This window comes from Scyliorhinus torazame, chromosome 7 (assembly GCF_047496885.1).
Source record: "Scyliorhinus torazame isolate Kashiwa2021f chromosome 7, sScyTor2.1, whole genome shotgun sequence".
NCBI classification, from domain to species: Eukaryota; Metazoa; Chordata; class Chondrichthyes; order Carcharhiniformes; family Scyliorhinidae; genus Scyliorhinus; species Scyliorhinus torazame.
In genome coordinates this window covers 265415993-265443462 of record NC_092713.1, presented here as the reverse complement: position 1 = coordinate 265443462, position 27470 = coordinate 265415993, and the positions used below count along the sequence as shown (strand labels likewise).

At 49.0% G+C, this 27470-nt stretch overlaps 1 protein-coding gene across 4 annotated transcripts in view; it reads left to right on the top strand.

The window, feature by feature from the left end:
* LOC140427008 (pterin-4-alpha-carbinolamine dehydratase 2-like) overlaps positions 1-27470 on the top strand; it is a 140999-nt gene that overhangs the window by 97231 nt on the left and 16298 nt on the right. For 3 of the 4 annotated variants that reach the window (XM_072512389.1, XM_072512390.1, XM_072512391.1), the window contains 2 exons: positions 18250-18330; positions 24280-26011. In XM_072512389.1, coding sequence (XP_072368490.1) covers positions 18250-18330; positions 24280-24378 — 180 coding nt within the window. In that variant the 3' untranslated portion in view covers positions 24379-26011. Of the gene's footprint in view, positions 1-18249; positions 18331-24279; positions 26012-27470 lie in introns of those variants that run through there. The other variant, XR_011948360.1, reaches the window with a different exon arrangement.

Sequence of the window (27470 nt, the reverse complement as noted above, 5' to 3'; positions counted from 1 at the left end):
TAGTCTTCTTCGAGGCGGGGCAGAAGAAGCCTCCAAAGACAGATGAGAATCGGGAACCATCGACGGTAGCACCCAGAAATTGAGTGAAGGTGCCAATGATCGGAAAGTTAGACTCGTTCGATCAGTAGCCGAAGACTGGAGCCTGAACATCGAATGGCTCCACTATTTTTTCATACTGAATGAAATATCAAGGAAAGACGAGCAGAAGGTGATACTGGGACGTTTTACAGGCCTCAAACCTACAACCTGGTTTTAAAAAAAAATCTTACGTCCCCATACTTGGTTCCAAGTGGATGCCACAGGTCCGCACCCACCCGAAGAAAAAGTGAAAGACATACGAGAGGTTCCAGCACCCAGAAATGCGCCGAGCTTCCTGGGAATGGTGAACTATTATGGCAGGTTCATACCAAACCTGGCCACGAGCAGCAAGATGAAGCTGTTCGCTTAATAAAACAAGCTCTGCAACCGTAGAAACTTTTAGTTCATTTCGACCTGGAGAAGCCAATTGTTGTCGCATGTGACAGGTTCCCATGTGAGATAGGGCAGTTCTATTCCGTAAAATGGAGGACGGATCAGAACAACCAATTGCCTTTGCATCAAGGACTCTCTCTCAGAAGCTGAGCGAAATTACATTCAATTCAAAAAGGAGAGACTAGCTGTCCTCTATGGTGTTGAAAAGTTCCACCAATACGTTTACAGACGTTGTTTCGTAATAATAACTAATCATGAGCCGCTATTGGGTCTTTTGCGAGAGGACAAGCCAATGCTCCCAAATGCCTCCAGCAGGCTGCATCATTGGGTCTTGCTGCTAGTTTCCTACAACTATACTTTTCAGCACAGGCCTGGCACCCAAACCTCCAATGCGGGTGCATTGAGTCGGCTCCTCTTGCCAAAGAACTTAGTGCCACCCACGGTACCCCAAGTAATCATTTTGGAGCAGAACCTCTTGGACACCTTGCTGGTGTCGTCCGGACTCGAATGAAATTGGACCCAACGAGATCCAGTATTATCCAAGGTGAAACGGAAGATACAAACAGGTTGGAACCACATGAAGTCCGAACAGTTGAGGCCCTTTTTAACCGCAAGGAAGAACTCCCGCCAAGGATGGAGTAATACTTTGGGGCTCTCGAATCGCTGTTCCACCCCCAGCGAGAGAATCCCTCTTACAAGAATTACACAGCACCCATCTGGGCCAAACAAAAATGAAGATACTGGCTCACAGTTATATCTGGTGGCCGGGAATTGATAAAGCTATTGAGGAAGAGGTACGGTGATGCATCCCCTGCCAGGTTGAACAATTGTTATCTCTTTTTGCCTCCGGATCTCTCTGGTTAGCTGATCGTATCGTGTCCCAGTCTGTGGTAAATGTCACTGGAAGGTCTGTGCAGAACCATGTCGACCACATGAGGAGCCCCAATTCCAGAACAGATGGGTCCAACTAGTGCCGCTGCTGCTCCTGTGGCTCTTCCAGAACTGAGGGAGCCGGGAGTTTCCGAGTCAGCCCTGGCAGAATTCCAGGTGGGAGCTGGCAAGGTGAGCAGCCCTACAGTAGAGGTGGAGTCTCCTGAACCATTGTCTTCTGCAGACAACAAGTCTACCTTGGAGCCGGTGGAGCAGCCTGGGGACTAAGGACTCCCCGGACAGGCTGACTCTGTGATCAACTCTTTTCCCTTATGTCACTTGACCTTGTATATGACTTACTTTGTAAAATGTAATGAGAGACTTAAAGGGGGGGAGGGGTGTGGTCGCACACACCCTTTACGGGGGTGGACTTTGCATTCCATGTGACCGGCTCGGGACCAATCGTATGGGAGCATGCAGACCCCAACCAATAGAGAGAAAGTGCGTGGCCCTGGGAACAGGGGCCCGGGCAGTGTGGACCCCGGAGCTGGAGAGTCAGGACCTAACTATCATTCCTCTGCACCTGCATATGGTTCCCTTTGCCTTCTGTTGTGAAGTCCTTTTGTTGTTACTGAAAGTCTCCAGTGTATTGTCTCGAGCTGCCACTATTCCCAATTCAGCATCGGGTGTGCTGTGAGGGGAACCTGCAGGTGGTGGTGTTCCCATGCATCTGCTAGAGATTGTGGGTTTGGAAGGTGCCGTTGATGAAGCATTAGCGAGTTTCTGCAATGCATCTTGTATGTAGTACATGCTTTACTGGTGAATATCTGTTTACCGAATTAGGCAGCAGAAGACTTTCTGATGATTCACATCTCTTTTATTGTGATACTTTAGTTCAATACAAACACTGGTTTCCACACTACCCTTCTGTACCTTCTCCTTGTCCAGAGCCTCTCCAAGTGGGGAAAAAAATCCAGCTCTTAAATATGTGTTTCATTGAACATCACCTGCTCTGAACTCCCTCTGAAGCAAGACCTGGTTTGCTCTTAAAGGGACCTGCATTTCTAATATTGTCAGTACACACTGCTGTCAGTGGTGGACGGAGTGAATGTTTAAGTTGGTGAAAGTGGTGTCCAGCAAGTGGGCTGCTTTGTCCAGAGTATTTTGAGAAATAGTTTTTTTTTCTCAACTTACTGCTCAAAGTCATTTGTCTTTTGAAGTCCTGACGCCCAAAAGAAAAAAAAGACTAATTTTAAAAGCACCTCAAAGGCAATTGGCAGACTCCTGTCCTGGTGATTAATCAAATATAGGGCCAGGTTTATGGACATAGCCAGCTTTTAGCATGATGCCTTTTAAACTAGCAGAGGTGATAATGGAAAGTAAATTTGCATTTAAAATTCCATGATACTCTGTACCAATTTTGGGGCAGTGACACTAATTAGAAACCAAGCAACCCGAGCAGAAACTCTAGTACAGCTATGTTTACGTGCTGTTGACAAATCATAGGAATTGGTCTGTGAACAACCAACTGGGGCTTTTAGTAGCAAATCGTCATTAGTTTTTCTGGATTTACGTTTGTATCAGATGTCAGCATACCAGAACTGGTCAATATACTGGGTTTTCTTCTCAAATATTTTAATGCTGCAAAACAGGTCCTTGTGCAAATAGGCTGAAAATGCATATTTATTAGACTTAGTCCAGTCACGTGGGCAGTAAAAGTGGCTGGGACGTTGCAGTAATCATGATGTTGAAACTGTCTGCATTCGCTGAACCTGGCAGCAACTTGGTGTTCCCTCCCAAGCTACGACGTGCGTGGCTGTGCAGCAATCTGTACTGTGCCGTGCTGGAAACAAAACAGACACGCACGCGCAAAGCAATGTTCCCTTTAAGGAACTGCACAATGCCACAAGCTGCTTGGGGACAGCAAACAAATTTAGAGGGAGCGTTAGATGCTGTTAGGTATCCTCTATGCATTTCTCCACAGGGCGTGATGTTGAAGTTCTCGTAAATTGCAAACAATTAGGAATCACTGAATTGATGAGAACCTGCAATTTTATGCTCTTAATCTAGCTGTGGGGGACACAGAAAGTTTGACAAAGTTAAACTTTGTTGAATAAGGTGAATCTGGATTAATGGACATGTACTAAATATGTAATTACTGCTGGAAACCCCCTCTAGCTGAAACATTATTAGAAAACAAATTCCTTGTTTCAAAAATACTTTTAAAGTTTATTTTTTATCTTTTTATTTCTCCTTTGATCCATTCATTTATATCAAACTATCCTTCACTTTTAATATTGTTTTAAATGGTGCATTTTACTTTCTGATGTGCTGCCTCAGAATCCTTCAGTGTGATTGGCTACATACTGTTTGATAACATCACTGTTGCTAGAAGCTTGGAGATTCCTTGACTTGCTCCCAGATCGAAGCTCCCATTGGAATAGGGGAAACCATACCCCACAGTTGGCTATATTTTCATGGTCAGTGCAACACTGACCACAAAATCCAGGTCATATTGTTTCCCACTCAACTGAACTATGAATGATTAATTTGAGAAGCTCAGCATCAAAATAATTGAATCCTGCAATAGTAGCAGCAGACAAAGCCTGGAAATGTTGATCTAGCATTTCATGCAAAAAAAAAGTCCTCCATATTCATTTTTTTGGGTAAATATTTTTTATTCTCCTTTTTCACATTGTCTCCTAAATTTACACCCACCAACAATAAACGATAATCAGTAACAAATATGTCAATCCCCATATCGATAACAACGATCCCATCCTCCCACCACACCCCAAACATTAGCCCTCATGATCACACAAACAAATGACAAAAAGGAATTAGGGATCACCCATAGTTGCCATTAACACACACAGCCCCCCTCCCCTCAACCCTCCCACCCACCTGCCCCAACTAATGTTCGATGTTATCCAGTTCTTGAAAGTGCATCATGAATAATGCCCATGAATTGTAGAACCCCTCCGTCCTTCCCCTCAGTTCAAACTTAACCTTCTCAAGAGTCAAGAATTCCAACAGGTCCCCCCACCACGCCAGGGCACAGGGTGGAGAGGTTGCTCTCCAACTTATCAGGGTCCACTTTTGGGCGATCAACGAGGCGAAGGCTACAACATCTGCTTCCGCACTCGTTTCCAACCCTGGCTGGTCCAACACCCCAAATATGGCCTCCCGGGGGCCTGGGTCCAGTTTCATGTGCACCACTTTAGAAATTACCCTAAAAATCTCCTTCCAGTAATCCTCTAGCTTTGGACAGAACCATAACATATGAACGTGAATAGCGCGCCCCCCCCCCCCCAACAACGTTCACACACATCTTCTACTCCTTCAAAGAATCGGCTCATCCTCGCCCTCGTGAGGTGTGCTCTGTATACCACCTTCAGCTGTATCAGGTCCAACCTCGCGCACGAGGTGTAGACATTCACTCTCCGGAGCACCTCACACCAGAACCCCTCCTCCATATCCTCTCCCAACTCTTCCTCCCACTTTGCTTTGATCCCTTCCAGTGGTGCCTTCTCTTCCAAAATAGCTCCGTAAACTGCCGACACTACCCCCTTCTCCAGGGATGCACGATCAATTGCACAGAGACGAGAGTTGAATACAACTGAGGCTTTATTACTCTAAGATGTGTGGCCTCCGACAGCAGCTGGCGAAATGGCTGCTGTATAGGGAGCACACATATTTATACTCCGCCTTCTGGGCGGAGCCAGCAGGCAGGGACTACCCCCGTAGTACAGGGCCTTACCACACATCTCCTAATATATATACAACAGTGGTGATTACCACATTCACCCCCTGTTAAAATTGAGTCCGGCAGGGGTAGTGGAGAACTATATACAGAGCAAGTTTAATATACACAAGCGAAAAAATATTTCTTTCTGAAGTCCAGTACAAGGTGGTTTGATAGTCCCGAACCAGTTATAGATTTAGCTGGTCCGGGGCCTTGATGTGGCATTGGGAGCGACGCAGTGGTGGCGGCGATTCCGGTGTTGGTCTGGTCCTCGGTGATTCCGGGAGTGTGCCAAAATCCTCTTCATCCTCGGGCGTGGGCAGGGGGAGGACGGATGGTCCTGGGGGGGTTGCTGCTGCGTGCGCCGGGGGTTGGGGAGGTGGAGCCGGGCCGGTGGGGTGTGTGTGTGTGGAACGTGCTGGTGCCAGGTCCCTGAGGGAGACAGTATCCTGGCGGCCATCGGGGTACGCTACGTAGGCATACTGGGGGTTAGCGTGGAGTAACTGCACCCTTTCAACCAACGGGTCAGCCTTGTGGAGTCGGACGTGCCTACGGAGGAGTACGGGTCCTGGAGATCGGAGCCAAGCTGGGAGCGACACCTCGGATGTGGACTTCTTGGAGAAGGCAAAGAGACGTTCATGGGGTGTGTCGTTAGTGGCGGTGCATAGTAGTGACCGAATGGAGTGCAGTGCATCGGGGAGGACCTCCTGCCAGCAGGAGGCCGGGAGATTTCTGGACCGTAGGGCTAGTTGGATGGCCCTCCAGACCGTCCCATTCTCCCTCTCCACCTGCCCGTTTCCCTGAGGGTTATGGCTGGTCGTCCTGCTGGAGGCAATACCCCAGCTGAGCAGGAACTGACGCAGCTCATCACTCATGAATGAGGATCCCCTGTCACCTTGGATGTAGGCGGGGAAGCCGAATAGAGCGAAGATTGTGTTGAGGGCTTTGATGACGGTGGCAGACGTCATGTCGGGGCATGGGATGGCGAAGGGGAATCTGGAGTATTCATCGACCACGCTGAGGAAATACGTGTTACGGTCGGTGGAGGGGAGGGGCCCTTTGAAATCCATGCTGAGGCGTTCAAAGGGGCAGGAGGCCTTCACCAGGCGCGCACGGTCCGGCTGGTAGAAGTGTGGTTTGCACTCCGCACAGACCTGGCAGTCCCTGGTGATTGCCCTGACTTCCTCGACGGAGTAGGGCAGATTGCGGGCTTTTATAAAATGGTACAACCGTGTGACTCCCGGGTGACAAAGGTTGTCGTGCAGGGTCCGGTGTCGGTCTACGTGTGCGCTGGCACATGTACCTCGGGATAGGGCATGTGAGGGCTCGTTGAGCTTGCTGGGGCGATACAAAATCTCGTAGTTGTAGGTGGAGGGCTTGATCCTCCACCTCAAGATTTTATCATTTTTGATCTTACTCCGCTGTGTGTTATTGAACATGAAGGCTACCACCCATTGGTCAGTGAGGAGAGTGAAGCTCCTGCCGGCCAGGTAATGCCTCCAATGCCGCACAGCTTCAATGATGGCTTGGGCCTCTTTTTCGACGGAGTAGTGCCGAATTTCGGAGGCATGAAGAGTTTGTGAAAAGAATGCCACAGGCCTGCCTGCCTGATTGAGCGTGGCGGCTAGGGCGACGACTGATGCATCGCTCTCCACTTGGAAGGGCAGCGTCTCGTCGACTGCGTGCATCGCGGCCTTGGTGATATCGGCTCTAATACGGTTGAAGGCATGGTGAGCCTCGACCATCAGGGGGAAAAGGGTGGACTGGATGAGTGGGCGGGCCTTGTCCGCATAGTTTGGGACCCACTGGGCGTAGTATGAAAAGAACCCAGGCAGCGTTTGAGGGTCTTGGGGCAGTGGGGGAGGGGGAGTTCCATGAGGGGGCGCATGTGGTCGGGATCGGGCCCCAGAACTCCGTTCTGGACCACATAGCCGAGGATGGCTAAATGGTTTGTGCTGAATACGCACTTCTCCTTGTTATAGGTGAGGTTTAGGAGAGTGGCGGTGTGGAGAAATTTGGCACGGTTGGCATCGTGGTCGTGTTGATTGTGGCCGCAGATGGTGACATTGTCCAGGTACGGGAAGGTGGCCTGCAACCCATACCGGTCGACCATTCGGTCCATCTCCCTTTGGAAGACCGAGACCCCATTGGTGACGCCGAAGGGAACCCTGAGAAAATGGTAGAGGCGGCCATCTGCCTCGAAGGCAGTGTATAGGCGATCCGCCTTAGGGATGGGGAGCTGGTGATAGGCGGATTTGAGGTCTACAGTTGAAAAGACCCGGTACTGTGCAATCTGATTGACCATATCAGATATGCGTGGGAGGGGGTACGTGTCGAGCTGCGTGTACCTATTGATGGTCTGGCTGTAGTCCACGACCATTCTGTGTTTCTCCACAGTTTTCACCACTACCACGTGGGCTCTCCAGGGGCTGTTGCTGGCCTCGATGATGCCTTCTCGAAGCAGTCGCTGGACCTCGGACCTGATGAAGGTCCTGTCCTGGATGCTGTACCGTCTGCTCCTGGTGGCGATGGGTTTGCAATCCAGGGTTAGGTTTGTGAATCGGGAAGGTGGGTCGACCATCAGGGTCGCGGGGCCGTACACAGTAAGGGGTGGTAGGGGCGCGCCGAATTTCAAGGTTAGGCTCTGGAGGTTACACTGGACGTCCAGGCCGAGTAGCAAGGCAGCACAGAGGTTGGGGAGGACGTAGAGGCGGAAGCCGCTGAATCCTATGCCCTGGACCGTAAGTGTGACTTTACAGTACCCCCGGATCGCCACGGAGTGGGATCCGGAGGCCAGGGAGATTCTTTGATTGGCGGGATGTACCGCAAGGGAGCAGTGCCTTGCCGTATCTGGATGGATGAAGCTTTCGGTGCTCCCCAAGTCTCATCAAGCAAGAGGTCTCGTGCCCATCGATTTTCACGCTTGTCGAGGAGGTGGCTAGATTGTGCGGGCGAGACTGGTCGATCGTGACCGAGGTGAGTCGTGGCTGATCGTCGCTGGTGTCGAACGATGGGGTGTCCGGGGGCATGGGTCCTGGAACAATGGTGGTGCCCATGTGCTGTGGGGATGACAAGATGGCGGCGCCTGATGATCCTGGGGTGGACAAGATTGCGACGCCTACGGGCCACAGGTGGCGGGGGTTGAAAAAGATGGCGCGCCCACTGGCCGCACGTGGTCTGAGGGGAGAAGATGGCGGCGCCCAATGGCCGCGCGCGGTCTAAGGGGGAGAAGATGGTGGTGCCCACTGACCGCGCGTGGTCCGGGGAGGTGAAGATGGCGTCGCCCATTGTCCGTCCACGAGGAGCGTCGGGGCAATAGCGGCGACTGAGCGGGCCTGGCACACCGCAGCGAAGTGCCCCTTCTTGCCGCAGGCCTTGTAAAGGGCGGTGCGAGCCGGGCAGCGTTGGCGGGGTGTTTCTGTTGCCCGCAGAAGTAATATCGGGGGCCCCTGGGGTTGGCTGGCTGGCACGTGGCACAGGCGTATTGGCTGGGTGTGGCCCCCGATGGGGCTGCCGTCTGCGGAGTCCACGATGTGTAGGAGGGGTGGGCCGCGCGGCTGGGGGTGTAGGCCTGAATATTGCACGAGGCGACCGTCATCGATAGTGCCAGATCTTCTGTTGCTGCAAGGTCGAGCGTGGCCCCCGCTAAGAGTCGCTGGCGTATGAGGTCTGACCCTATCCCCGTAATGAAGGCGTCCCGCATGAGGAGGTTCGAATGTTCCGTGGCCGTGACGGCCTGACAGTCACAGTCTCTGACCAGGGGAATTAAGTCACTCCAGAAATCTTCTACAGACTCATCAGGGAGTTGACTGCGAGTCGAGAGTACGTGTCTGGCGAAGAGCGTGTTCGTCTGCTGGGCGTAATTCTCTTTCAGTAGCACCATGGCTTTGTCTTAGTTCGGCGCATCCTGGATAAGTGGAAAGACGTTGGAGCTCAGCCGCGAGTAGAGTATCTGGATCTTCTGAGCTTCCGGGATTGGGCCTGGTGCAGACCTGATGTAAGCTTCGAAACAAGCTAGCCAGTGTTGATAGTCCTTTTTGGCGTCGCTTGATTGCGGATCCAGCTGCAGGCGATCCGGCTTGATGCAGAGGTCCATCTTCTGAAAATCTTAGAGTAATAAATTGATGCACAATCAATTGCACAGAGACGAGAGTTGAATACAACGGAGGCTTTATTACTCTAAGATGTGTGGCCTCCTACAGCAGCTGGCGAAATGGCTGCTGTATAGGGAGCACGCATATTTATACTCCGCCTACTGGGCGGAGCCAGCAGGCAGGGTCTTCCCTCGTACCTGTAGTACAGGGCCTTACCACACATCTCCTAATACATACAACAGTGGTGATTACCACATCCAGTCCCCCTGTGGTCAGCACCTCCTCCAGCAATGTGGAAACTCTGTATCTCCTTTCTGGCAAAGTCTCGAACCTGCATGTATCTAAACATTTCCCCCTGCTCCAGCCCATACTTCGCTTCCAGCTCCTTCAATCCTGCAAACCGACCCCCTAGAAACAAATATTTTAGTGTCTTAATCCCCTTCTCCCATTTCCAAAAATTTCCATCCCACCTCCCTGGCTCAAATCTGTGGTTCCCCCGAATCGACATTTCCCTTGACCCTGGCCCCAACCTGAAGTGTTGGCGAAACTGCCTCCAAATTCTCAATGAAGCTATTATTCCCGGACTCCCTGAGTATTTCCCCGGGGCCATCGGGAGCGGAGCTGTTGCTGGTGCTTTCAATCCCGACCCCCTGCACAAACTCTCCTCCATCCTGACCCACTGGGAATCAACCCCTCTGACCCAGCTCCGCACCTTCTCCACATTCGTCGCCCAGTAATAATACATCAGGTTCGGGAGACCCAAACCCCCTGCCTGCCTTCCCCTATGCAGCAGCACCTTTCGAACTGGCCACCATCCCTCCCCATATGAATGAAGTAATCCTTCCCTCAATCTCTCTGAAAAAAGCCTTTGGCAGGAAAATCGGCAGGCATTGAAAAATAAACAGAAATCGCGGCAACACGTTCATTTTAACCGCCTGTACCCGACCCGCCAGTGACAGAGGGAGACCATCCCACCTTGCCAAATCAGCTTGCACTCTCCCCACCAAACTAGAAATGTTGTACCTGCGGAGCACCCCCCACTCCCGGGCAACCTGCACCCCCAGGTACCTAAAGTGAGTCCCTGCCCTACGGAATGACAGCCCCCCCCCCACCCCTGGCCGAGACACCACAAAATACCCACTCTTGGCTAGATTTAGTTTGTACCCCGAGAAAGACCCAAACACTCGAAGCAGCTCCAATATTCCCCCTATTGACACACTCGGTTCCGACACGTATAACAGCAAGTCATCAGCAGATAAGGACACCCGATGCTCTATTTCCACCCCCCCCCCCCGCCCCCCCCACCCCACCCCCGCACTATTCCTCTCCATACCCCCGAACTTCATAATGCGATGGCCAACGGCTCAATCGCGAGTGCAAACAGCAGGGGGGACATAGGACATTGGGCAGCACGGTAGCATAGTGGTTAGCACAATTGCTTCACAGCTCCAGGGTCCCAAGTTTGATTCCCACCTTGGGTCACTGTCTGTGCGGAGTCTGCACATTCTCCCCGTGTGTGCGTGGGTTTACGCCGGGTGCGCCGGTTTCCTCCCACAGTCCAAAGATGTGCAGGTTAGGTGGATTGGCCATGATAAATTGTCCTTGGTGTCCAAAATTGCCCTTGGTGTTGGGTGGGGTTACAGGGTTCTGGGGATAGGGTGGGGGTGTGGGCTTGGGTAGTGCGCTCTTTCCAAGAGCTGGTGCAGACTCGATGGGCCGAATGGCCTTCTTCTGCACTGTAAATTCTATGACATCCCTGCCTAGTCCCACGGTGGAGAGAAAAGTATCTCGAGCTGATGTTGTTTGTGCGGACACTCGCCCTCGGCTCCTTATATAGTAGCTTTACCCAGTTCACAAATCTTGGTCCAATCCCAAACCGCTCCAGAACTGCCATCAAGTACCCCCATTCCACCCGGTCAAACGCCTTCTCAGCGTCCAATGCCACAACCACCCCTGTTTCCTTCCCCTCTGCCGGTGCCATAACAACGTTCATTACCCTCCTAATGTTTGAAAAGAGCTGCCTCCCTCTCACGAACCCCGTCTGATCTTCACCTATCACCTTCGGGAGGCACTCCTCCAGCCTACCCGCCAGTACCTTCGCCAATACTTTTGCGTCTACATTCAGAAGTGATATGGGCCTATACGACACACACTCCGGCGGATCCTTATTTTTTTTAGCAACAGGGAAATTGATGCCTGCCCCAAAGTTTGTGGCAACACCCCCTTCCCTATCGCCTCTTCAAACATCCCCGCCATCAGCTTATCCTTGAATTTTTTATAATATTCCACTGGAAACCCATCCGGCCCTGCCATCTTCCTTGACTGCATCCTCCCAACCGCATCATTTATCTCCCACTCCACTATCTCTCTTTCTAATGTATCCCTGTCCCCCTCCCCTAACCTTGGGTACTCCAACCTATCTAGAAATTCCTGCATCTCCCGGTCTCCCCCAGGTGGCTCTGAACTGTACAACCTCTCATAAAATTCCTCAAAGACCTTGTTGATCAGATCCGGAGCCACCACCAACTTCCCTGCCCTATCCCTCACCTGCACAATTTCCCTTGCCGCTGCTTCCCTCCGGAGCTGACCTGCTAACATGCCCGCCTTATCTCCATGTTTGTAAACTGCACCCTTATATGTCTCAGTTGGCGCACCGCCTTCCTGGTAGATATTCGGTCAAAGCTCGCCTGTAGTTCCTTCCACTTTTCCAACTTCGCTGGGTCCCCATCTTCTGTATAACTCCTATCTACCTCCAACATCTCATCTATTACCCTCTGCCATTCCAACCTCTCCTCTTTGTCCACCCTGGCCTTAAACAAAATCACCTCACCCCTCACCACCGCCTTTAGAGCCTCCCAGACAACTGCCTTCGACACCTCACCCGTACAGTTGAAACCTACATATTCCTCAATTACCTTTTCAATTTTGTCACAGAACCCTTGGTCCCCCAAAAGTCCCACATCTAATTTCCACCCCGGCCTCTGTGCTACCCCCTTCTCCAGCACCATATCCACCCAATGCGGAGCATGATCTGACACTGCAATTGCCGAGTATTCCGACCCCTTAACACCAGCCAGCAAAGCCTTCCCCACCATGAAAAAGTCGATCCGCGAGTATACCTTATGGACTGCTGAGAAAAACGAAGACTCCCGTTCCCTTGGGTGCAGAAACCTCCAAGGGTCCACCCCCCCACCCTCATTTCCACCATTAGCCCAGCCAACGCCTTTGCCCCCCATGATGGAACCAGTGAGCGCGGCCGAGACCTGTCCAACCTTGGCTCCTGCACCAAGTTCCAGTCCCCCCCCACTATCAGTTTGTGTGAGTCCAAGTTGGGGATGGCCCCAAACATCTTTGCGAATCCCACATTGTCCCAATTGGGGCCATATACACTTAACAGCGCCACTAACCTCCCCTCCAGCGCCCCTGTCACAATCACATATCTACCCCCCTGATCTGCCGCCACCTTCTCCATCTGGAAGCGTACTCTTTTGCTGACCATTACCGCTACCCCTCGAGTCCTTCCGTCAAATCCAGAGAGAAACACCTGACTAACCCAGCCCTTTTTAAGTATCACCTGGTCCTTCCCCCTCAAGTGAGTTTCCTGCAGCATTGCTACACCGGCCTTCAAACTTTTAAGATGCAAAGGCACCCTTGACCTCTTGCCCGGAGCTCCTAACCCCCTCACGTGCCACGTGACTATCCTAACTGGGGGTCTCTCACCCCCCCCTCCCCACCCTTCTTATCCACCATCATCATACCACCGGGCCCTGCCCCATGAGCCTGACCCGCCCCTATCCATTATTAACATCGGACCCCCCCCACCCCCCCACCACCCAAACCCCACCCCCCTACATTCCCTCTCGGAAAAACATCTCCCAGCATCAATCCCTTCCCCCACCCCCCCTTGCTTGCCTCGTAGGCCCATCAAAACCAGCTAACCAGGCTCCAATGTCCGCAGCCCTCCTCTCCCCTCACCTCCGTTCACTAGCCGACTTTAGGTAGCTAGCGCGGATGGCTCTCCCTGCCAAGGTATACCATTCCCTCCCACCCAGTCCCAGAGAAAGAAAAAACAAAAACAACAATCCAACCCATTAAAGAACTGGCTGGGCAACAGGAGACAGAGAGTCGTGGTGGAAGGGAGTGTCTCAAAATGGAGAAAGGTGACTAGTGGTGTTCCACAGGGATCCGTGCTCGGACCACTGTTGTTTGTGATATACATAAATGATCTGGACAAAGGTATAGATTTGCAGATGATACTAAGATTGGTGGAATTGCAGATAGCAAGGAGGACTGTCAGAGAATACAGCAAAATATAGATAGATTGGAGAGTTGGGCAGAGAAATGGCAGATGGAGTTCAATCCAGGCAAATGCAAGGTGGTGCATTTTGGAAGATCTAATTCAAGAGCGGACTATACAGCCAATGGAAGAGTCCTGGGGAAAATTGATATACAGAGAGATCTGGGAGTTCAGGTCCATTGTTCCCTGAAGGTGGCAACGCAGGTCAATAGAGTGGTCAAGAAGGCATGCAGCATGCTTGCCTTCATCGGATGGGGTATTGAGTACAAGAGTCAGCAGGTCATGTTACAGTTGTATAGGACTTTGGTTAGGCCACATTTGGAATACTGCGTGCAGTTCTGGTCGCCACATTACCAGAAGGATGTGGATGCTTTAGAGAGGGTGCAGAGGAGGTTCACCAGGATGTTGCCTGGTATGGAGGGTGCTAGCTATGAAGAAAGGTTGTGTAGATTAGAATTGTTTTCGTTGGAAAGACGGAGGTTGAGGGGGGAACCTGATTGAGGTCTGCAAAATTATGAGAGGCATGGACAGGGTGGAAAGCAACAAGCTTTTTCCAAGAGTGGGGGTGTCAATTACAAGGGGTCACGATTTCAAGGTGAGAGGGGGAAAGTTTAAGGGAGATCTGTGTGGAAAGTTTTTTACGCAGAGGGTGGTGGATGCCTGGAACACTTTGCCAGCAGAGGTGGTAGAGGCGGGCACGATAGCATCATTTAAGATGCATCTAGACAGATATATGAACTGGCGGGGAACAGAGGGAAGTAGATCCTTGGAAAATAGAAGACGATAAAGGATCTGGATCGGTGCAGGCTGGGAGGGCCGAAGGGCCTGTTCCTGTGCTGTAATTTTCTTTGTTCATACCATTCACTAAAATAAGATATAACCGTCGCAACACAGAATGCCAATCAACCCAACCAATAACTTGAACTCTGTAACAATGTGAAGTGAAGTAAATTACAATGCACGTCAGTAAAAAGAAAGTTTTAGCATTTATACATTTTCCAGCTCCCCAGTCCACAGTCTCTCTTCCAGCTCCGCTCCTCACGTCTGTCCCAAGCCTTCTGCCCTCACGAACGCCTCAGCCATCCACGCTGTCTCGAAATAAAAGTCTTTGGCATCATACGTCACCCTCAACTTCGCCAGGTATACCATACCAAATCGCACCCCCTTTTTGTACAGTGCCGCCTTCACTCGCCTGAACGCCGCTCATCTTTTTGCCAACTCCACCGACAAGTCCTGATAGATCTGAACTCCAGCACCATCCCACTGCACCTTGCGCTTCTGCTTCGCCCAGCTTAACACCTTCTCCTTCATGCAGTACTTACGGAAGCAGTTAATTACTGCTCTTGGCGGCTCATTCACTTTGGGCTTCAGCCTTAATGACCGATGAGCTTGGTCCAGCTCGTACCGGGAGGAATTCTCACCCTCCCCCATCAACTCCGCCAACTTCTTAGCGAAGTACTCTGTTGGCCTTGGGCCCTCTGTCCCTTCGGGCAAGCCCACAATTCTCAGATTGTGTCGCCTCGAGCGGTTCTCCAAGTCCTCGAGTTTTGCTCGGCGACCTCTGTTGACCTCCACCACCCTCCGCAGCTCGTCCCCCATTGAGGTGAACTGGTCGCTGTGCTGCGACACGGCCTCCTCCACTTCCTTCATCTTCTCGCCCTGCTCTCTCACCTCGGCCGATGTCTTTGCCGCAGCTACCCTCACCGGGGCGATTGCCTCCTCCACCAATGACTTCAATGTGACCGCCATCTCCTTCCTCAAAGCCTCCATGTGCCTCGCAAACTGCTTTTCCAGCTCCACCTCCATCACCTCGGTCATCTTCTCCACCGTAAGTAGTGCGGCCCCACCATACGGTCCGGCATCCGCCATCTTGTCAGCGCTTTTGCTCGTCTTCTCATTCAACGGCGAGCCCATGTTTCCTCCCTTTTTCGATGCTGCTTTTCGCATCCTTTAATGACTTATTATTTTTCCTTTTTTTTTCCATCCTTCTTTCCTCCTTCAATCTTTTTTTTATAGATAAACAAAAAATTCTTCCTTCAAAAAAAGAAAAAAAAAACCTTTCACCAAGTTTCTTTAAAACTTCTTTCCCTTCTTTTTTGTATTCCTCCAGAATTCCCCTGGGACCGGACTTCAGTCTTACAACATTCTAGGCGGGAGCCACCCGATGTGGGACATCTCACCTACATCGTGCCCTGGCTTCGGGCCCGCTGCCTTGACCTTCGTTTGGCTCCACCCCCGCTGCTCCGACCTCCGCGCACGCTGGGCCCGACGCCTCAGCACCAGCCGCCTGACACCAGCGCGGGGTTCCTCGTCGGTTTTCAAACCCGCCCCGCTTGACGCCCGGGAAGGCCCCAAAGGCCGACAATAATCAGGGGGGAGAGCGAAGGATTGGGGAAACCCCCGAAAGCGCCGCAAATAGTGGCCACCGGCGGGAGCTCCTTTTCGATGCGGCCAACCCGCTCGCAAACGACACTGGAAGTCCAGTACTCCATATTCATGACCCAACATTAATCTCAAATAATGCCGCAAATCTTGTGGTTGCCGCTTTGTTGGCTTCAACGAGAACTTTCTCTTCTTGCTGCAGCAGGGCCTAGTATCGGGAAAAACATCAAGGTCTTCGATCATTGGTGAAGCCCACCCCAATATTATGACCCCATGTAGAGGCAGACTGATAACCTTGAAAAGGAATATCAATTTCCCAGTAACCAACACAATCATATGAAATTTTAAGACATTTACTGTAACATGTTAAGCTCTGATGGTAACTCTATAATAAAAACTGGGAAGCAATTCATGACGTCTTCGACTTCAAGTTTATTGTGTTCGGTAATCACTTCTCCAACAACAAAACAGTGCCCCTGTATCTCCTTTATATGTCAGTATAGTCCAGTAAACAATATGTGCAATCTATTCAACAATTGAAACACCAGTTCTAACTTAAGTACTAGTGAACATTAACTCTTTCCTAAGATAATGAGCTAAAATCAACATTGACTAAACATTACTTAGAAGGCAACTAATGCACTAAACTACAGAAAAAGTAATTCCAATGAACACAATAACACAACACATACATTAAGACGCACCCTTAACAGAAATGAAATCTTATTTTTGAAGTCCCAAGGTCCTCCCAGCTTCAGCAGGATATTTACTCTTTGCCTCACAAGGGTGAATCTTCCTGTATCCCTTTAAGCAAAGTCCCCATTAAGAATAATCAAATGGACTTCCAGTAGCAAAGTGTAATTTGATTCTGTGGCCGTTAATTCTTCACAGGCCTCATTCCTTCATAGAATAGAATTTACAGTGCAGAAGAAGGCCATTCAGCCCATCGAGTCTGCACCGGCCCTTGGAAAGAGCAGCCTACCTAAGCCCATATCTCCACCCTATCCCCACAACTCCACCCTAGCCCCACAACTCCACCCTATCCCCATAACCTCACCTAACCCTTTTTTTTTTGGAGACGAAGGGCAATTTAGCATAGTCAATCCACCTAACCTGCACATCTTTGGACTGTGGGAGGAAACCGGAGGAAACCCACACAAACATGGGGAGAACGTGCAGACTCTGCACAGACAGTGACCCAAGCCGGGAATCAAACCTGGGACCCTGGAGCTGTGAAGCAACTGTGCTAACCACTGTGCTACCGTGCTGCCCATTCAAAATTAGTACTCCTCCCCACCAGCTCTCTGCTTGGTAGTTAACCTGAGACCAGTCCTTTTCTCTGGTTGGCAAAGAATCATCTAATGTGGGCCATTTTCTCCTAAATCTCTCATTCGACCAACTCAAAGTCTGAAAGCTCTGGCAGCAACATGACCAGCTGCTGCCTCCTTTTGTGTCAAAGTATTGAAACTTGCACCGACTTCTGAATAAGTTTCAATTTGAGTTTCTGTCTTCATTACATGGGCCACATGGGTTTGTCTCTTGGCAGATCCCCTCGGAGGTCCCAGGTCCCTTTGATTTTACCTTGAATCAAAGGAGGCAGTTTAAAAAATAGCTGTCTTATAAAGTCCAGCATTTGTAGAACCCAATGACGTCATGAGCTGACCACCTGTCCCTTGAGGTCAGTCTTCAGCTCAATGGCACGTGATGTTTGAAAAAATATTCTAAAACAGTTATGTCACATTTTTAAAAAACTGTTCGAAACTTTTAACGCTCTCTTATAACAGGAGCTGGTTGGGGATGGGGAAGAGGAGCTTTGTGCCATTGATATCCAAGGGACAGACCCCAGCAGATGGGATGTTTAGGATTATTACTAGGCCCCAGATGGCCTTTATCAAAAGAGACCGGGTAATTTTACTTTTCCTGTCTGCAGTTTATTGGCGTTTTCTAAGATTAGAAACCTCCCAAATAAGTTGAGTAATGCTCCACCCTCATTCCTCTGCCATTTAAAACTAAATTTCGAGGCTCTAATTTCTTGCATGTACAAATTGGTGAAAGTTGTGGGCAAATAGTCAGAAGTCTAGCGCTATTGCTTGAATGTGTGTTCCTCTGGAGCCCACTGAACTACTCAGAAACTTCCAGGTTTCTTCTTCAAGTCCAATCGCTGGGAATTGCCGTGCTGTTGCAGTCATCACCAGCGGCGAGCTTCACCGCATTTGCCACGATGGGAAATCTGGTCCATCTAAAAACTGGGCCTGTTATTTTGGAGGGTAATCCAAAGTGCCCTGCTACTCACCAGAAGGTTATCAAAACTTGAGTTATATCTTCAATCTGCCCTTTGTTGATAGTTGTTTGAAGGTGTTAATGTTTTGTTTAAATACAATCTCTTCCAGGCCTTTGGATTTATGACACGTGTGGCCTTACAGGCAGAGAAACTGAATCATCACCCTGAATGGTTTAATGTGTACCACAAGGTAATGTGAATGCTGGTGAGTTTGACAGCATAAAAGTAGCACATTCTGCGTGTGTAAATCATTCAGTCTGCAGCAACATGTAATCCTTTTGAATCCAGTTTTTGCATCACTAGCAATGTGTGTACAGGCACACCATACGTCTCCCGCACTCCAAAAGTAATGTGGCCATTTTTTTGTTGTTGCAAAAAGACACATATAGCTGGTTATAAAACTTGTAAGCTACTACAAACCTTTCTGGTGTGCTCTCAGACGCATTGCTATCTTGGTTAATGTGCTACTGCTGGTTGGCCCTGAATCTTTCCTTTGATGTTTGTTATTGAGATCTGCACAGGAGGATCAAAGAGCCTTAGCTATTAGTAGCACTGTAGCTAACAACATTATGTGTGCAGTTAATGCTGCTTTTAGTCCATCCAGACCATCACCAATTTAAACTGAGATCAGAGTAAGTGCTCACGTTGGAACGCATTTTACATTGCGCTACTCACCCCCCCCCCCCCCCCCCCCCCCCCCCCTCCACCCCCCTCCTCCTTCTGCCCTCATTGTCCTCACCAAGCCAACTCATTTGGATATACTTTTGTGCTTCTGGGCAGTCCCTTCTCACTTATGCACATTGCCTTTTCACTATTGTTTCCTATATTTACTTTGATATCAGTGCGGTTAACCTCCAGAGTAGATTAAATATATATAAAGCAAGAAGCACTAGATGCATTTTTGTCAAGAATAACTTTTAGTTTGGAATTATATTTTAAAACAGAAATAAAACTGCACGTGGTGGAAATCTGAAATACAACACGAAATCCTCACTGTTCAAACGTTTGGCAGCGACTGAAATGAAAGAACAAATGTTAATGTTTCAGGCATAGTCCCTCATCCGAACCGGAAGATCTAGATGAAAAGCATATAAAAAGGAACAGAGCAAGGAAAGTGGGGAACACGTACAAATAAAGAAATATAATAAGCTTTAAAAAGATTAGGTACAGAAATAATAGGAGTGATAATGCCATAAGGCAAAAGGTGAGAGAAGTACAATACATAAAGCACAAAAATGGAGCGCCTTTCATGGCTTAAGGATTTCCTAAAGTGTTTTTGAATCTTTAGTCTGTTGTTCTGTAAGAAAGCACACACAGCCAATTTACACATGTTTCCAATTGTCAGTGTGATGATGTTAGCTGAGAGATAAATATTGACCAGGAAACTGAGGAGAGTTCCCTCATACTGACTCCCTCATACCGACTCCCTCATACCGACTCCCTCATTCTGATTCCCTCATACCGACTCCCTCATACCGACTCCCTCATACCGACTCCCTCATTCCGACTCCCTCATACCGACTCCCTCATACCGACTCCCTCATACCGACTCCCTCATACCGACTCCCTCATACTGACTCCCTCATACTGACTCCCTCATACCGACTCCCTCATACCGACTCCCTCATACCGACTCCCTCATTCCGACTCCCTCATACCGACTCCATCATACCGACTCCCTCATACTGACTCTTTCATACCGACTCCAATCTCAACCAATTGCTGTCCCGCATCCCAAAGGGGGACAAGCTGATTCTCCTCGGCAACTTCAGTGCTAGAGTTGGGAAGGACACATACCTTTAGAAAGGGGAGTTAGTCAGGGAAGGCGAGGGGAAAACAAACACCAACTGCAGTTCTCCTCCTGACAAAATGTTTAGAACATGACCTGGTCATCATGAATACCCTGTTCCGCCAGAGGGACGAGCAGGAAACCTCACGGCAACAACCCCGCTCCAAGCACTGGCACCTAATAGACTAAATCATCGTCCGGGCAAGGGACCACAAAGACTTCTGCATAACCCGCGCCACGACCAGAACCGACGATGTCTTTGCTGACCACCGACTAATCCGCTTTACCATCTCATCACTCCGGCCCTAAACCGACACAGGCAGAAGAAATTCTGCCGCAGGAGACTCAATGTCGCTGGACTCGAAGACCCTGAGAAGAAAGAGCTACTCAGCCGACCCTTCACAGCTAACCTGACAACAACCACCGAGCCAGAGCCGCAGATCGTCCACAGCGCCTGGCCCCCTTTAAAAGCCACAATAGTCCGCACCTGACGCTCGGGCTCTCGACCAGGAAACACCAAAACTGGTTCGACGAGAATGATCAGGAAAGCCAGGCTCTGCTTGATCGCAAGCGCAAGGCGTTGCTGAACGAGTAGCTCCACCAAAATCCCAGTGAGAAGAAACAAGCTTACAGGCAACTTAAGGCCGAGGTGCGACAAAGAACCAGTGACCTAAAGAACAGATTATGGGTGGAAAGAGCGCAGGAGACTCAGCAACTTGCTGACAACCGTGATTTGCGCAGCACCTTCAGCACAATCAGAACCATCTACTTTCTGAGAACCCAGGGGCTCACCCCAGTGAGAGCCAGAAGTGAAGAGGCGCGCATCAAAGACAAGAAAGCAGTCAATGCCTGCTGGAGAGAGCACTTCGATGGCTTTCTTAACCAAGACACAGCCTTCGACACAAGCATCCTCGACACCATCCCGCTACATGCTAACCGCCACCATCTCAGCCCAACCCCAGCTCGCCATGAGGTCGAAAAAAAACATCCAACAGCTGAAGAATAACAAGACCTCTGGTGCAGTTGGAATCCCCACAGAAGTACTAACATGCATCGGAGATGTACTCTTGCAAAAATCCACACCCTTATATCACCCTTGTCTGGAAGGAGAAAGCATGCCGGATGATCTCAGAGACACCTTAAATGTGACCATCTTCAAAACAGGAGACCTGTCCGACTGCTGAAATTACAGAGGGATTCCCTTACTCTCCACCACAGGAAAGGTCATCGCGCGAATACAACTGCCTCCTCTGAGTTGCTGAAGAGCTCCTCCCTTAGTCTCAGTGCGACTTCCGCCCAACAAGAGGCTCCATGGACGTGACCTTCAGCGCGCAACAAATCCAGGAAAAGTGCAGGGAGCAGCGTCAACCTCTGTCCATGGCCTTCTTCGATCTCACGAAGGCCTTTGACTGTGTCAACCATGAGGGATTGCGGAGCATCCCCCTGAAGTTTGGCTGCCTGCAGAAATTCGTCACCATCTTCCACCTGCTCCGCGATGACATGCAAGCCTTGATCCTCATCAACGGAACCACCACAGACCGAGTAACTGTGAAAACTGGGGTCAAACAGGGCTGCATCATCGCACCAACGCTCTGCTCCATCTTCCTTGCAGCAACACTGTATCACGTCACCCTGAAGCTCCCCGCTGGAGTGAAGCTAACCTACCGAACAAGCGGGAAACTGTTCAACCTCCGCCTCCAGGCCAGAACTAAAACCGCCCAAACCTCTCAGAGACACCTTAAATGTGACTATCTTCAGAAACGGAGACCGGTCCGACTGCTGAAATTACAGAGGGATACCCCTAGTCTCCACCACTGCGTCATTGCGAGAATACTCTACAACCGCCTCCTCTGAGTTGCTGAAGAGCTCCTCCCGAGCTGCAGTAAGCAGATGACGCCTGTGTGCGCACACATTCAGAGGCCGAGCTACAAAACAATCGTCAACGCATTCACCGAGACATATGAGAGAATGGGCCTCAGACTAAACATCCGGGAAACAAAGGGTCCCTACCAGCCTGCTTCTGCCACACAAAACTGCCCCCAACCATCCAGATCCACAGTGAGCCTTTGGACAATGTAAGTAATTCCCCATATATGGGAGCCTCCTCTCGGTGCGAGCAGACATTGGCAACTAAATCTAACATCGACTCCAAAGGGCCAGTGCAGTCTTCGGATGCCTGAGGAGCAGTGTATTCGAACCCCGACACCTCAAACCCAGCAGCAAGCTCATGGTATACAAAGCAGACGTGATCCCCGCCCTCCTGTATGCACCAGAAAACCAGACAATGTGCAGCAGAAACCTTAAATCCGTGGAGAGATATCACCAACGCTGCCTCCACAAAATCCTGATAGTCCACTGGCAGGATAGGCGTACCAACGTGAGCGTCCTCTCCCCAATATCCCCAGCATTGAGGCACTGGTCACACTCGACCAGCTGCAATGGGCGGGCCACATTGCCCGCATGCCTGAACAAGACTCCCAAAATAAGTGCTCTATTCTGAGCTCCGCAATGGTAAGCGATCACTAGGCAGGCAGAGGAAACGCTACAAGGGCACTCTGAAAGCCTCACTAAATAAATGCAACATCCCCATCGACACGCGGGAATCGCTTGCCTTGGAACGCGGAAGCATTAAGAAAATTTCCCTGCTTTTAATATTGGCAGGGGATCTTTTTAAATTAAAGGTTATTTAAATTCATTTTCTGACTTGGAATAGAGCTTGAAGCTACATATTTGCTTTGAAGGTCAAATACTGCTTAGATGCAAATTGGGCCAAAGCACTGGATCATAATCACAAATTGTAACATTTGGAATATATTAAATTCACTTTTTTATTATAAATACTGATTCAATTAATACTGATAAAATCACAGACTTGAACCTTTAGTTTAAAAGAAAGATGCCCTCTGTTACTGAAGTCGCCATAGTACCTGATGACCACAGACTGCTTTATCCTTTGAGGAGTGAACTGACTGGTGGTGAAGATCACCACCCCTCAGGCGAGGGGCAAGGTTGAGAAGGTTGGGCCTTCATAAATAACCTGAGCTGATACGGGAATTGAACCCGTGCTGTTGGCTTCGCTGTGCATCATGAACCAGCTGTCCAGACAATTGAGCTAATTTGGCCCCTGGCTAGATAGCTGCTTATTTCTATATTTAAATTGACAGGAAAACCATATATTCTTCCAAATTAAAGGTTCCATTTGCTGTGCAGAACTACTTGTTACAGCTGTGTTCTCCCTTTCACCGTCCCACCCCGCTCCCTCTCTGTCCTACTCTACGAAGTCTTACAACACCAGGTTAAAGTCCAACAGGTTTGTTTCTATGTCAGTAGCTTTCGGAGCGCTGCTCCTTCCTCAGGTGAATGGGCGGGCCACATTGCCCGCATGCCTGAACAAGACTCCCAAAATAAGTGCTCTATTCTGAGCTCCGCAATGGTAAGCGATCACTAGGCAGGCAGAGGAAACGCTACAAGGGCACTCTGAAAGCCTCACTAAATAAATGCAACATCCCCATCGACACGCGGGAATCGCTTGCCTTGGAACGCGGAAGCATTAAGAAAATTTCCCTGCTTTTAATATTGGCTGGGGATCTTTTTAAATTAAAGGTTATTTAAATTCATTTTCTGACTTGGAATTGATTCACCTGAGGAAGGAGCAGCGCTCCGAAAGCTAGTGACATCGAAACAAACCTGTTGGACTTTAACCTGGTGTTGTAAGACTTCGTACTGTGCTCACCCCAGTCCAACGCCGGCATCTCCACATCATGTCCTACTCTAGATCAGTTGAATTGTTTATTGGTAATTAATGGATTGTAAGGGGTGACATTTACCCACATTAAGCAGAGTATTGATTACTAACTCTTCCAGCATAAAAGAAAATTAAAGGTAAAATTAGATCTTTTAATACTGACCTCATTTCCTTACTCCAGAAATTTATCCGGTCTTTTTCTTTCTCTTTGGGTGAGAATCCTCTTGTCGCTGCTTGTAATAAAAACCATCAGCAACCTTTCATCGCCTATTCTCTTGTCTTTTCCAGCTTTTAAAAACCACAACTGTCCACATACAAGACTGTAAAAAGCGATAGCTCCTACGAAAATAAAAGACAAGCAGAAAGGGGTTTCTGAATTTTGCTCCGCCCACTGCAAAATGCAGGTGGAAAGGTGAATTTGCCCCACATGCCAACATTGAGGGCATTTAAAAGTTTATTGGATAAACATATGGATGATAATGGCATTGTGTAGGTTAGATGGCTTTTGTTTCGGTGCAACATCGTGGGCCGAAGGGCCTGTACTGCGCTGTATTGTTCTATGTTCTACGTTCTATGTTAACGTTCTATATTTCATTCCTCCCCAGGTGCAGATAACTCTTTTGACACACGACTGTGGTGGACTCTCCAAAAAAGATGTCAAACTGGCAAAGTTCATCGAACAGGCAGCTGCTTCAGTAAATTAGTTATTTTTATGCTTTTTTTTTAAAGAAAAAGTTCAGTATGAAATGTGATGCAACCTGGAGACATGCTGAACACTTTAACAGGTGAGAAGCATTTAGACTAGAAGTAATAATGGAATAGGTAATCCTGAATTTTTAAAAAATGACCTTAAAGATGAGGATCACAGATGAAACAGAAAGTTATTTTTGATCTTAGTTGTCCCCAATTCACTGATCACTGCAGTATCATTTGTAACGAGAAATTTTGGACCTAGCAGTGCAACGTTAACAAACTTGTCCTTGTTCCTGAGAGCTGGACCATGGTTCATGAAACATTATGTTGCCTTTGTTGCGTTTGGTTTGTAGAATGCCAGAACTAATAAAGGCAAGTGAAGTATCTGCCATTGTCGAGTGAACGTCCCCAACTATACATAGGGTGAGATCTTCTGGTCCCACCGATGGTACATCCCCGCCACGCGTTTCCTCGCGGCGTGCCGTGAATTCATTGGGAAATCCCATTGACAGCTGTGAGACCAGAAGATCCTGCTGCTGTCCAACGGCGAGCTGCCCCCCCACTTTGCAAAATACACCCTGGGGAGGCCAGAGAATCTCGTCCAAAATATACATTAAACATCTTGGTGGAGATTTTAACTCCCCTTGAAAGTGTGTTTTGGGTCCCTGGTTGTTGACCCACATTTCCTGGATGTAAGTTCTTACTTCCTTTCTCACAATTTTGCCATGTATTTTATATTATAAAGTTCCTATGTTGATATTATAATGAAAGTTGTCTTCACTTTGTCATTCTGTGCTGGGTGGTTTTAGCACTTCTGTTTTGCATTGCACAGTTCTTTGCTCTGTACTGCAGAGCAGTATGCTTGCCCAATGATCAATTTTGATGCTTATTTATAAACAATATAAAAGCAAACTATTATATAAAATAAAAACCAAATGCATGAGTTCAAAATGGGAAGTGTATCTGCGTATCCTTGTCCAATTGTCTTCTGTGTAGCTTGAAGACAACACTCAGTCTTGATTCTTCATGTACAACGCTGTGGAAGATAAACAGTAAATTCATTACTAGAAGATTGCTGCAAATTAGGACAGCTTAAAGGTATCCCAAAGCTGTGAGTGGAAAATAGGTTCTTGCAACATTTAATTCCTCAACCAATTTTAGTTATGTTGCTGTGGGGAGGAGTTATATCACTTACCATTAGCCATTTTCAACATTGCCAAATGCTTAAGCTGAAGAAAGCATTGGTTGGATACATTAATGTTTAAATTGTCTTAATTTTGTTTTAACCAGAAGACATGTTCCATTAATAAAACCATGTCTAAAACACTGTAGGACAGTGGTTCTCAAAAATGTGGTCTGTGGTCATTGTGCTCCATGGGCTGGTCCAAAATGCATCACTGATGTGCAATGGCACTGTCAAAGCAATGTAAAAAAACATGCCAGTATCCTCATTCCCACAACTACCTTCATGCATGGCATGAGTTTCCATAGACGCGAGCAACAAGAATGTAGTTTTATACACAAGATTCATGTTGCTGTTGATTTTGTTTGATTCAAATGGATGTAAGAGAAAATAACACTTGTGATTTTCTAACATATTTGAATGTTTCAAATAAAAGTGCTCTCTTATATTAATATTTTAAATCTGAAGATGTCTACTTTTGTTTCTGACATGAATGAGTTTACTTGTGACATTTACTAAAACTGATGAACATATTTTCTGACATTTAGTAGCAAAAGGTAGCAAACTCTTTATAGTATCCACAAGTTCCCATTAGTTCTGATTTTTTTGAGGCAGGAAGGGAACGTGGGTAGGGTAGGGCCAGTGGGTGGTCCGTGGGCTCATTGCTTCATCCAAGTATCCCATGCCTAGCAGAAGTGGGGAATACAACACTAGTTTGCGGGAAGGAGGGGGGAATGATCGGGAGGAGTAGGTAGCAGGGGGAAACCCACAGGGGCGCAGGCAGGAGGGATCGGGAGGGATAGACTGGCCCCGGGGAGGGGGGGGGGAAGGAATTGGGGGAGGAGGCAAGAACGCAACTGGTCACACATTGACGACAGAAACAAAGACATCATAGGTGGCCATTTTGGATGGCCCCAAAGGGAAACCCCAGAGTGCAAAGGCAAACCCACATGGCAATAAGGGGATGGTGGCCATCTTGGATGGCCTCTGGCCAAAGGGGAACCAGAGAATGCAGGGGCACTTCCACATGGTGAGTATGACTGAACCCGCAGGAGGGGCGGGAGCAGAAACACCCCATCAGAATAGTCACCTTGAAGGTCAGGGGGCTTAACGGCCCAGTGAAAAGATACAGATTCTTCACCCATCTGAAAAGCCTGATTGCCGACGTAATCTTCCTCCAGGAGACACACCTGTAGGAGAAGGAGCCACCTAGGGTAAGAAAGACGGTGGGACAGACATTCCAGCAGATGAGGACTAGGTGGGTGGCCATACTGCTCAACAAGAGAACGGCCTTTAGAGCGACGAAGATGGTTATGTAGTGGGAAAATCATTTTCCAGGAGTAGTAGGGGCAGCCACAATCGTAGTCTCCGACCACTCTCCACACCACGTGGATATGGATTTGAGACGGGCCGGCCCAATGCCCCCCCATGGAGGCTGGATACAGCCCCCCTCGCAAGAAAATATCACAAACCATCGATGAGACTGTAACCTCAACCAGAACTGGGAGGTCTCACCCTCTGAATTCTGGAAGGCACTGAAGGCGGAGATAAGAGGGGCGATTATAGCATACAGGGGTCCAAGAGATAGGCAGGAGAGAGCGGCTAGGCAGCAGCTGGTTGACTCCATACTGGCAGTTGACCAGCGGTACTCCACAGCCCTGACCGTGGAATTACTGGCAGAGGGGGAAAACTGCAACTGGAATTTGACCTGCTCTCCACTGGGGGAGCAGTAAGCCAACTCTGCCAGACACTGGTGACCTTCTACGAGCATGGAGACAAGGCCATCTGCCCGTTGGCACACCAGCAGAGAAAGCAGTCAGCCACAAGGGAAATAGCACAGGTTAGGGACAGGAACGACAGACTAGTCACAGCGTCAGATGAGAATAATGACACCTTTGTGACATTCTACCGAGGCTGTAC